This window comes from Rattus norvegicus, chromosome 17 (assembly GCF_021556685.1).
Source record: "Rattus norvegicus strain SHRSP/BbbUtx chromosome 17, alternate assembly SHRSP_T2T, whole genome shotgun sequence".
Taxonomy (NCBI): domain Eukaryota; kingdom Metazoa; phylum Chordata; class Mammalia; order Rodentia; family Muridae; genus Rattus; species Rattus norvegicus.
In genome coordinates this window covers 838,110-850,682 of record NC_141550.1, presented here as the reverse complement: position 1 = coordinate 850,682, position 12,573 = coordinate 838,110, and the positions used below count along the sequence as shown (strand labels likewise).

Sequence of the window (12,573 nt, the reverse complement as noted above, 5' to 3'; positions counted from 1 at the left end):
CTCTCTGAGTCAGGGTCTCATGTAGCCCAGCCTTGTCTCACACTTTGAGCTTCTGATCTGCCTCTCTGCCTCCTGCCTCCATCTGCACTACAGAGATGTGTCACCCTGTGTGGCCGTATACAGCACTGGGGATCTGAGCTTGATGGATGTTAACTACTCCACCAGCTGAGCTGTGTTCCCTAGCCCTCTATTTTAAAACTACATTTATCTGTTTTTGTGTGTGAGTATATATCTGCGTGTAATTACATGCATTGACACAGCGTGTGTGTGTGTGTGTGTGTGTGTGTGTGTGTGTGTGTGTGTGTGCGCGCACACGCGCGCGCGCTCGTGCGTACACACACGGGCATTGAGAGACTGCCAGAGAAAAATTTCCATTATTCAATTTAGCACATGGGTACTAGGGACTGAACTCAGTTCATAGGGATTTAATCTTAGCACTTGGGAAACAGGTAGGTAGATCTCTGTGAATTTTAAATCAGTCTAATCCACATAGTAAGCTCCAGGCCAGCCAGGGCTACATAGTGAGATCCTGTCTCACAAAACAAGACAAAAAAGAAAAAAAATCAATACACACATACACACACACACATAGAAGTTTATATATATTTGTGGTGTGTGTGTGTGTGTGTGTGTGTGTGTGTGTGTGTGTGTATAAAGGTTTTTTTCTGCAACTGCTTTGCTTTCTGGGATTGTGGTGGTGGCCCCCAAAAGCTCATACATTTGAATACTTGGTCCCCAGTTGGTGGAACTGTTTTGGAAGGATTAGAAGGTGTGGCCTTACTGAAGAAGGTATGGCCTTATTGGAGGAGGTATGTCCCTAAGGGAGGGTTTTGAGGTTTCAAAAGTCCATACCATTCCAGTTGGCTCTCTGCCTCATTGTCTTACATGTGACCTCTCAGCTACTGCTCCAATATCACCATGCATGTGCCTACCACCATGCTCCCTACCATGACGGTTGGAGGATCTGAAACCATAAGCCATATTAAATGCTTTCCTCATAAGTTCCCTTGGCCATGATTTTCCTCACAGCAAGAGAAAAGTAACTAAGACACAGCCTCTCAGATATGCACACCTCTTGTTTATTCTTCATGGGTGTATATGATACACCCATGTACGTCCTCATCCATTTTCCTAGTGCTGGACATTTGGGTCATCCCCAGTTCACAGCTGTGACAGTGTAGCCGTTGCCATCTCCAGCTTCTTGTCTGGCTTCTGTGTGAGGTAGACTCTGAAAACATACACAGTGCTGGTATTACAGGTGTGTACCCCATGCCTGGTTTATTATTGGGATTTTATTTAAAATTATTTACGTGCGTCTGAGTGTATGCACATACACATGGAGTTCCTGAGGAGCCCTTAAGAGGCTCCTCTGGAGCTGCAGTTACCTTTGTGAGTTGCCTGACATAGGTTTGGGAACTGGGTATGGGTCCTCTGAAGATCAGTGAGTGCTCTTAATATTGACAAATTCTTAGCTAAGAATAAGCAGGAATTATGCTTAAACATTTTTATCATTTAGTCTGTTTCCTTTTGTCTGAACCTGTGCCTAAAATCAAAACGCCACTGATATTTTTCTAAGAATCATCTTTGGTTTTTTTGTAATTAAAAAAAATACTTAGGGTATGTATGTGCATGTATTTACATATGTGCTTGTACACACCACAGTGCATGTGTGGTTAGAGACAACTTGCAGGAGTTGGTTCCCCCTTTCTACCATGTCAGGCACAGGTACTGAAACCAGGTTTTCAGGTTTGGTGACTAGCTTGTTTCCCTTACTGAGTCATCTTACCAGCTCCTTAGGAATTGTGGGGAATTTGGATTGTTTAGTTTAGTTTTTGTTTTTTGTTTTTTGTTTTTTGTAGTTGTCATCCTTTGGTTTGGTTTGTTTGTTTTTTTTTCCATTTTGTTTTGTTTTGTTTTGTTTTGTTTTCATGGTCTCACTATGTAACCTAGGTGTCCTGAAACTCACTATGTAGAGTAGACTGGCTTCAAACTCAGAGAAATCTAGCTGCCTCTGCCTCCTGCATGCTGGTATTAAAGGTGTGTGTGTGACCATGCCTAGCTAAGATGAAATTTTTTTTAAATTTATGTATGTGAGTACACTGTTGCTGTCTTCAGACACACCAGAAGAGGGCATCAGATCCCATTACAGATGGTTGTGAGCCACCATGTGGTTGCTGGGATTTGAACTCAGGACCTCGGGAAGAGCAGTCGGTGCTCTTAACCACTGAGCCATCTCTCCAGCCCCCAATGAATTTTTTTTTTTAATTTATTTTATGTACGTGAGTACACTGTTGCTGTCTTCAGACACAACAAAGGGGGCATCAGATCCCATTTAGATCATTATGTGGTTGCTGGGAATTGAACTCAGGACCTCTGGAAGAGCAGTCAGTGCTCTTAGCCACTGAGCCATCTTTCCAGCCCAAATTCTTTAACCTAATTTGAAAATTATCTTTTACAAGATGTATGTACGCCAAGTGAATGTCTTAAATGATCTATCCATCCATTCATGCCAGGCAAGCATCCACCACTGAGTCACATCCCAGCCCTGGAACACACGGCTGAAAATAACTTGATTTTGAAAATAGACCTGACACATCCTTAGAAATTTTCTCCCCCAGACCTACATAGTCAGAGTCTCCCTCAGCTGTGTGGTAGAAGTTAAGGAGCCAGTGTTTGTGGATTACCAAGTCTGTCCCAAGTCTCCGTAGCAGCCATTCCTTTATTCTTAATTTACTTTGCTTCTAAGAATGGAACTCGGGGATGTTGTACATGCTCAGCAAGCATTCTACCATGAAGCCACCCACCCATCCCCTAAAACAAAAATCTGAGCATGATTTTTTCCCCCAGTGGTAAGGAAAGAACCTAGGGCTTCACATAGGCTAGACAAAAACTTACTGAGCTGTAGACCAGTGTGGCTGTTTGCATTCTAATGCTAATAGGGTTTGCCTGTAGCTTCTGGGAACCCACCCACAGTTGATTCTGATTGGTAAATAAAGATGCCATCAGCCGATAGCTGGGGAGAAGGGAGATAGGCAAGATTTGGGGTTCCAGGGCTTGAGACCTTGAGGAAGCTGGAGATAAAGGGAGTCAGCCTACCTTGGGAGTGAGGGCAGAGACTAGAGCTGCCATGGGGTAGAGAAACAGGGAAAGCGCCTTGGGACTCTGGGCCAAGAAAATGTGGCCCAGAGGGCTGACTGATTGGAGTTAAGAGCAGCCAAGACTGAACATAAATTAGTAAGTAGTGACTCGGAGTTATCAGTGGGAGGTAGATTCTAACAGCACTGAGGTTAGGAAGTTGCCCAGCTCTTGTGCTGCTTAAGGCATATTAAGATATAAATATAAAGGCTCTGTGTGTGTGTGTGTGTGTGTGTGTGTGTGTGTGTGTGTGTGTGTGTGTGTGTGATCTTTCATCTGGGAATATAAACCATTGAGGCAGGTAGTAACACTGAGCTACGATTTATACTATAGACCAGCCTGATTCATTTTGTTTTCCTTTATTCGTTGAGATCTGCTGTTGCCAGGGATGCTCTGCAACCTGTGGGCTCAAGAGATGATCTTGCCTCAGCTCCTTGAGTAGCAGGAACTGCAGCAACCGTGATGTTCTTGCTTTCCGCAATGCTTTTCAAAACTTGCTGCCATGTCATGGAGGTTTTTTCCTTTCCACAGCGGTTCACTGCAGAATGTTCCCGGTGAATTCCCTCATGGGGTCAGGACCCATGGAGAGATCTGACTGTTCTAAGAAGGCTGCAGCCCACGAGTCTCAGGCCCCAGGTCGTAGTTCTAACTCTACCGTCTCAGGTGTTTGAACTGGCTAAAGGACAGCTTTCTTATAAGCCGGGGATGAATTCCTGCTTCCCATGTGCCTGTAGCTTTCTGTATACACTGTCATCAGCGTGCTTTCTGGTTGTTTGTGGCCCTTCTGGAATTTCTCGTAAGAAATGTCCTCTGTGAAATGTGTGTTGTTGATGAGGGTTATAATAGTAATTCCACAGAGTGTGCAGACTGTATGGGTAAGATCTGGTGAGATAGAGCACCACAAAATGCATTCTTGTGAAGGACCCTAGTTCTTACTGAAGTGTAAGAGCTATTAAGAAGCTTGGCCTGGTAGAAAGTAGGAAGGTTGTGGGATTCCTGTGAAGGACCCTAGGGGCTTTTGCCAGCCTTACACCCACCGCCTTGGGTCAAGGCTAGACCAAGTTCCATTCTCCACCCACAGTTCCTGGGAGGAGCAGGGACATTCTTGAAAAGCCAAAGAATGTACTGACATAGTCACCTGACCCTCTGGTCCCAGACAGAGTTCGAATGCATGTCATATGCTTGCTAGCCAATAGATTCAAAGGTCAATATGCTCAGCCAATAAGTTTAAACTGTGACCTTGCTGACGTAACCTGTACCCCTAAAAAGTATAAAAACTTTTAGAGCCATTTGGGGTCGCCTTCTAGTCACTCACCACGAGGGACCAATTAAAGATCAACCCCGACGCACCAGAAAAATAAACCTCTTGCTTGCATCAAACTCTGTTCTCGTGTCTCATTTGGGGGGGTCTCCTGGTAGTTAAGACTCACTTCAAGCTTACACTTGTTTTATTTGGTGACACTGGGTATGAACCCAGTGCCTTGAACATAGTAGACAAACACTGAGCCAATCCCACCCCCACCCCCCGCCAATATTATATTGTTGTTTTATGTACAATTTCTATGTTTTTCACAGAAAGGGTTTCAGGATTTAAATTCTCGTATAGTCATGACTTGGACCTGGGAAGTTCAGTGTGCATTAGTGCATTACAGTTAATTTTATAATATAGGTACACACGAACACACACACACACACACACACACACACACACACACGCCCAGGCTGGTCCTGAGCTCCCATGAATGAACTGTCTCCCAAGTAACTGGGACAACAGGTGCATGCTACCTATGGTAGTATGAATAAGAATGGCTCCCTTAGGCTCATGTATTTGAATGCTTAGTCACCAGGGAATGGAAATGTTTGAAAGAATTAGATGGGTTAGGAGCTGTGGTCTTGTTAGAGGAACTGGGTCACTGGGGGATGGACTCTGAGGTTTCATCGCTCTGCCTGCAGACCGGGATCCACAGATCTCAGCTCCAACCCTTGTCTATGTGCCACCATGCTCCTCACCATGATGCTAATCCCCTTGGCATCTCAAACTCAAAGTAAAAACTCAATCAAATGCCTTTTTTAGCACCTAGTGCATATCTACCAAAAATATGAGATGTGTTATAAATTTATGTGTCATCCTTGCGCAGGGGGCTGGTGCCTTGGTATTACGTGTATTTGTTTGGGTGGCAATCACCTGCACAGTCATGGAACTGCACGTCCCTAAACCCACACAAAGAACACTTAGATTTTCAAATACACACATCTGATGTCCAGCCATGGAAGGGATGGAATGACGTGCTCCCGACCCCTGGAACACAGCCAGCAGGGCGTGGACCTTCATGAATGCTGATGGTCGTTCTGAATATAGGTTTGTATAATAGTGTAGATATTTTCACATTCCTCCTTCGAAGAATGACCTCTCTGCCAAAATTAATGACTCCATGATAATCAGAGACAGCACTGAGTCCAGGAAGCATGGCTGTGTCTATGTCTCAGCAAAATAGCAGAACACTGTGACCTTCAGACAGCCCTTAAGGCTGTGGGAAAGAAAACTAAAAACATGAGTTTGAAAAATATATAATTTCTCAACTATGTAAAAATATAAGGATACAATATAAATTGTATAAGGGGTATCACAGATCTAAGGAACAGAGGCAGCTGCACTACGAGACAACTTATCCGAAGAATACTGAGGAAGGAGATAAAGAGATTTAGGGAGTAGTGATCCTGGGGCAAGATCTCACCCAGCTAAGATTTTTGTTTATGCTTACAAAAGCAGACAGATTCCTGAGTTCAAGGTCAGCCTGGGACCGAGGGAGTTTAGGTCCAGGCCCCAGCCTTGTAGGAAAGTCAATTGGGTGATGGGTGTGTGGGGGGAACGGGCTAACTTATTGTCTATGTTTGTGCTTGCTGTCTCTAAGAATCAAGGAGCTGGTGTCATGGGATGCTGATTCACAGGATAATCAAAGAGAACCTGGGGTAATCACTGAATTGATATGTAAAATAAAAGACTGGGCTTTTGGTCTGCAAGAGATGTGCAATACAGAAAATTTTTTAGAATTATAAAAAAGCCATCTCAAGCAGAGAGCTGTCTGGCAATCTCCAGAGAAAGCAGAACACAGTCTGAAAACTGTTCAAACAGAACATAGGCTGGCAGCTTGAAACCCACGTTTGACTTCCAGTCATTTGTTTAGCTGCTGCTCCCACACAACCCCATCTCTCAGGAACCCCTCTCCAAGCCGAGGCTGGACCTTGGAATAAATTTTACCTAGAACTGGCAGAAAGGAATCTGGTTATTACTCTCTCTTTTGTGTTCAAAAAGGAACAGGCTGGGTGTGACAGCACATGCCTATAATCCCAGCACTTAGAGAGCTAGGAACAGAGGCTTGAGAGTTCAAGACCAGCCTACGTTAGAAAGGTTTGTAGTTGCTGTTGCTTTAACATTTACTCATTATGTTTTATGTGAATGTATCAGAGTACAAATATGCACACCGTGTGCAGGTGTTGATGTGGTCAGATACTCTGGAACTTTAGTTTTAGGCATTTGTGAGGGGCCTGATATGGGTGCCAAAGAAAAGAAGTTAGGACCTCTATAAGAGGAGCATGTGCTCTTTAATATCTGAGCCCTCTCTCCATGGACACTGTTTTCTCTTACCCCAAATAACCCCCAAACAAATAAAACAATCCAAACAAAAAATTTAATTTTAAGTTCTGCAAATACTCACTTTTTATTGATTTAAAAACATGACTGTCTGTATATACTCGTGTAAAAATACATTGAAACAGTTTTGTGACTTAATATGTTTTATATAAAAGTATAAGGCCCTAGTAGTACTACAGTTACTAAGGATTACCAGTGGTTTGATCTTATGATACATTTCATGGGAATTTCTGGGACAAAACTAAGATTCTTGAAAGGTAAAATATGAAAATAGTTTTCCAAATAAGACAGATTTGGGGGTGAGAAAAAGCAGATGTCTACAAATGTATGACCTAACCCAGTGCACATTTGTCTTTAAATCTTTCGTTTTTGAGACAGGGTCTCTATGTAGCCCTGGCTGTCTTGGAACTCACAGAGACCCTCCTACCTCTGCCTCCTCACGCATCACCATATCTAGCTGCTCACTTCTTTTTGTTATTTTTGAAATATAATTTCATCATACATAACCCAGACTGGCCAGGAGCTCAGTATCTACTCCAGTCTCACAGACTCCTCTGCCTGTACTGAGATCCTAAGTGTGGACTAACATACTATCACATAGCATGCATTTTCATTACAAAGGTTTTTTTCCAAAAATCATAATATTGCCTTTTAAAAAGCATTGTGCATGTGCGTGTGTGTGTGTGTGTGTGTGTGTGTGTGTGTGTGTGCGCGCGCGCATGTGCGTGTGCGAGCACTGCTAGGAAAAGAATCTAGAGTTATATACATTCTAGGCGCCCTTTGTCCTAGATATTTAAAATATGATCAGGGATGGGGATGTAGCTCAGTGATAACAGAATGTGCTCAGATGCATAAAAACTTTGGTTTTTATTCCCAGCATGGCCCCCAAACCAAACTTATTCCACTAAAACAATCCTAGGGTAACAGGTAGTGGGTGTGTGCTGACCAGGCATTCTGTTGTCCGTAAGAGGTTCAACAAATCCTCACTTGGGAGGCAACCTCTGTGCAAGAAATCACCTGCACCTGCAAGGAGTTTAACATAGGCAGGCATTTGCACTTTAATGTTTAAAGATTCTTTCCTGACCCACCCCCAACTCAGCCAAGATCGTGAGATACAGAGCTTGGAAAGCAAACAAATATCCATACTTTCACCACAGACACACACAGGCCTATTGGCAGTGCTGTTCTGTGTTTACCATTTTTTCTCCAAGCATTCAAAAAAAAAAAAAGGTACATGTTCATATGTGGTTATACTTATGTATGCAACTTTTCTTGAGTTGCTTTTGATTTTCTCTATGCATTCCTCCTTCCGTTAACTGACCGTTTTTCTCAGAGAGGCTCTCTCTCTATGCAGCTCAGGCTGCACCCCTGTCTCCATTTCTCAGGGCTAGGATTACAAGCCTATGCCATCATATCTAGCCCCTTCTTCACTTCCCTCCCCTACACACACACACACATATGTATTTCTTAGAAGATTTACTTATTGTTTTATGTGTATGAGTGTTGTCTACGTGTATGCATGTGTACCACATGTGTACCTGGTGCCCGAGGCCATAGGTGTTAGATCCCATGGAATTGGAGTGACAGACAATTGTGAGTTACCATGTGGGTTTTGGGGACCAAACCTGGGTCCTGGGTCTTCTGCAAGAGAAGCAGGCACTCTTAACCACTGAGTGATCTTCCCAGCACTCCCTTCTTATATTGTAGTTGCCAAAAGACTGGATATTCATAAAATGATATTAACAATGGTAGTAATAGTTTTATAACATTTGACTCTTTAGTATATTTTGTATAAAATTATAGAAGCTATAAAATATAAACTGTCTATTCCATTCCTGACAGCTGATGCCCCTCAGCAGGTAGTTCTCTAGGCACATAAGCTCTGTGTTTCATAACCCCGTGCAGCCGTGGTGCCTGGCATTTTGGTTCATGTCTCAAGGGCCCATTCACAAGTGGAAGGTCCCACGTGAAGTCACACGTGGATGACTGCAGGTCTGCTCAAGAAGTTCACCGGTTGAACCCCCACAAGCTGTAAGACAGAGTTTATGGGTTTGTGATCCAGCCTATTCCTGTCTCGGTGCACAAAGTGGATGTTGTTACCTAGAAGAGAGCAAGGACAGACCGCTGAGGGCAGACATCACTCTAGTCTTTAGAGTCACTGCTTATCAGGATCAAGGAAGCATTTCAACTCCTAATTAGACCAGAGGGAAAACTAATTACCTGGAGTCCCTTATATTCCCTATGTAATGCCACCGTAATTCTGCATCACGGCAATTAACCACGACAAGGCAATGGCTGAATAAGAGTGTTACTTAATATGTTATGAGTTCCGAGGGACACCATCCTAAATTTAACCTCCTATTCAGTTTCATCAAGTATAATTAAATAAAACATCCAACCAGACAGGTGGAATCTGGGACTAATAAACGCATCAGCTGGGAAATTGCATCTATTTTCTAAGCACATGTACTAATAAACCTCACTTCATAAAATTTGCTTGCTTCAAAATATTTACTCCTGGGCTAGGGGCTACCTCACTCATTAGGATCTGGGTCATCCAGATATTTTATAACTAACCTAGGAGAAACCAATTAGCTATAGAATACCTAGACACCCACAATCCTCCTACATCCACTCAATTATAATTTATAATTATAATTATAATCCACTCAGTTATAATTTATCATCTAATTCCTGTTAATTCCATTTTAAACACAAGACCAGAGTTTCTGTTTGTTTTGAGACAGGCTCTTTCTGTTATATATCCCTAGCAAGCTGGAACTCACTGTAGACCAGGCTGGCCTTGACCTCACAAAGACCCTCCTGTCTTTGCCTCCAAAGCGTTGGGATTAAAGATGTGTGCCACCATATTCTCAGAACAAGAATTTAGCTTGAAACCTTAGATCAAATGGCATTGTGTCTACCATTACATCCACTGGCCAGACCTACAGTAACAGGTTTAATTCTTCATCCCCTGAAGACCTGGCTGTGGTGGTTTCAATGGAAATGCCCCCCTTAGATTCATAGGGAGTGGGATTATTTGAAAGGATTAGGACGTGTGGCCTTGTTGAAGGAAGTGTGTCAATGGGGGTGGGCTTTGAGGTTTCAGAACCAGGCTGAGTGACTCTTCTTGCCCATCCAGATGTAGAACTCTCAGCTGTGTCTTCAGTACCATATCTGCCTGCCTGTTATGCTTCCTGCTGTGCCGATAAACCTCTGAATTATAAGCCAGCTCCCAATTAAATGTTTTCCTGTCTAAGAGTTGCAGTGGTCATGGTGTCTCTTCACAGTAATAGAACCCTAACGAAGACAACAGCCAAGTGACTCAGTGACATGAGATCAGACACGGGAAAAAAACAAAAACAAAAACAAAAACCCAAAACAAAAACAAAAAACCTTCCAGGTCTGGGAATGCAAACTAGTTACTAAAAACTATGACTCTGGAAGATGGGCTGTAGCTCAGTATTAGAAGCACCCGCGCAGCGTGCACAGGCCCTAGCAGGATACCAGCACCACACAGAATGAAAAGAACATGGGCTGATGAGATGTCTCAGGGGGTAAAGGTGTTTGCCTCTAAGTCTGACAGCCTGAGTTTGATCCCCAGGACCCACATCATGGAAGGACAGAACAAGTTGTTCTCTGGCTTTCCTATGTACCAAGGCACACGTGTCCTGTCCCGTATATGCTCACCCATATACATACTAAATAAACAAAGAAAGGCAAAATGATCGATGGCAGTGTTCAGGAGGCAAAGATGGGAAGATCTGTGAGTTTGTGGCTGGTCTGCTTTGCAGAGCCAGTTACAGTTCAGTAAGAACTTGTTGCAAAACAAAGCAAAAAAAAAAAATCTATTTCAAAAAGGCAGAGGCAGGGGGTTGGGGATTTAGCTCAGTGGTAGAGCGCTTGCCTAGCAAGCGCAAGGCCCTGAGTTCGGTCCCCAGCTCCGAAAAAAAGAAAAAAAGAAAAAAAAAAAAAAAAGGCAGAGGCAGGTGAATCCCTGAGGTTTTTTTGTTTTTTTTTTTTTTTGTTTTTTCTTTTTCTTTTTCTTTTTTTCGGAGCTGGGGATCGAACCCAGGACCTTGCGCTTTCTAGGCAAGCGCTCTACCACTGAGCTAAATCCCCAACCCGAATCCCTGAGTTTGAGGCCAATCTGGTCCACATAGTGAGTTCTAGAACAGCAATGGATACATAGGGAGAAATAAATGAATGAATAAACAAACAAACAAACAAACAAGGGAAGGGAAGGGTAGGAATTCTGAACTGAGGATGTGGTGTGGACACACAGCCTTGCCCTAGTGGGCTCAATTCCCAGCACCAAAAACAAGCTTCCAAGTGGTTCAGTGGGTAAATTTACAGGACTCAGAAAGTGGGCTCATTTATTTACTGACTTATTGGTGCTGAGCCCAGGAAGCATATACCTGCCACTGAGATACAACTCCAGCTCCAAAGGGCTTCTTTCTAAATTAATCTGATCTGAATTTGAGACGGCTATAAGCATGCCTGCTGTAAAGAACTAAACCCCTCAGTCAGACCTCTCCTTCCGGCACTTCCAGTCCTTCCAGGACTTAAAGAAGTGCTAATTTAATAATTCTTGGAAGGCATGTTCACTAGCAGGTACGACTTTAAAGAGACTGAAGAAAGAAGAAAAATCTGCCCAGCAGAACTTGAATGTGGAGATAGCTAGCTTTTCCACACTGACCAGGATGGAGACAGATATCTCTGGCCAAGATACGGTCAATGAAGTTATTGACGTCCGTGGCATGTGACGATTCCCATTTCGGAAAGGGCCCACACTGCCACAGGCTTGGTTTCCAAAACTGTGGTTCTCTTTGTTTGGTTAGTAAAATAAAGACTCTTTCATTTACAAAAGGGTTAGGGTTAGGGTTCAAGGGTGAGCAGCAAGTGCCCTTTCCTGGGAAGCTATCTAGCTGGCCCCATCGAACGCCATAACTTTATTCCATATTCTCATCTACGCCGTCTGTAGATTTACTTACTTATTATTCTTTTAGCTTTTTAGTTTTTGCTGTCCTGGAACTTATTCTGTGGACCAGGCAGGCCTCAAACTCAGAGATCCACTGCCTCTGCCTTTGAAGTGCTAGAATTAAAGGCGTGAGCTGCCAGCACTGTCTGGCTTTTTTATCTGTTTTTGTCTGAAGACTTTTGAATGTGGTAACAGAGACACTGGTTATCAACATGCGAAGCTTGTTTGGTGAATCTTCACCCTCGTAGTGCTTTCTGGACAAATGTACAGCGATCTGCTCTCTGCTCTTGAGCACTCCTATTCCCTCGGGCCAGATGGCTTTGTTGAGCCTGGAATTGCTATGCACATATGGATTCCCCATCTCCTTCATGGGAGATTTCCAGATTTCTTTCAGCGCCCAAGGAAAAATATGGAATCCTTTGTGAATTATATGCCAACCTTGGTGCAGGGACCATGCTAATCTTTATATTGTTCCAATTAGAATACGTGTTGTCAAAGTGAGCATTTTATTCTTTTAAGATTTATTTTATTTTTATTTTTTTAAAGATTTATTTATTTATTTCATGTATGTGAGTACACAGTTGCTCTCTTCAGACACACCAGAAGAAGGCATCAGATTTCATTACAGATGGTTGTGAACCACCATGTGGTTGCTGGGATTTGAACTCAGGACCTCTGAAGAGCAGTCAGTGCTCTTAAACACTGAGCCATCTCTCCAGCCCTATTTTATTTTTAATTAGGTGTATTTTTGTGTGTTTGTGTGTGTGTGAGGGGAGAGGTTTGTACATATGAGTACAGGTAGGTG

The 12,573-nt window shown here is 43.1% G+C and overlaps 1 protein-coding gene, 1 non-coding gene and 1 pseudogene across 9 annotated transcripts in view; all 3 read right to left on the bottom strand.

The window, feature by feature from the left end:
- Prxl2c (peroxiredoxin like 2C) overlaps positions 1 to 12,573 on the bottom strand; it is a 31,998-nt gene that overhangs the window by 7,952 nt on the left and 11,473 nt on the right. For 3 of the 8 annotated variants that reach the window (XR_015640929.1, NM_001399210.1, NM_001399211.1), the window contains one exon: positions 6,824 to 8,887. The exons of 1 other annotated variant lie outside the window; for it this stretch is intronic. Coding sequence is in view for 6 of the 7 variants with exons in the window: in NM_001399210.1 (NP_001386139.1) it covers positions 8,760 to 8,887 (128 nt within the window). In the remaining variant the exon portion in view is untranslated. Of the gene's footprint in view, positions 1 to 1,058; positions 1,229 to 6,823; positions 8,888 to 12,573 lie in introns of those variants that run through there. 4 more of the 8 variants (XM_087591285.1, XM_087591287.1, XM_087591284.1 and 1 more) reach the window with 2 other exon arrangements.
- On the bottom strand, positions 10,838 to 10,917 carry Trnas-aga40 (transfer RNA serine (anticodon AGA) 40). Its single transcript has one exon. It is a non-coding gene; the product is annotated as a tRNA-Ser (tRNA).
- LOC120097964 (U6 spliceosomal RNA) lies at positions 12,172 to 12,271 on the bottom strand (annotated as a pseudogene).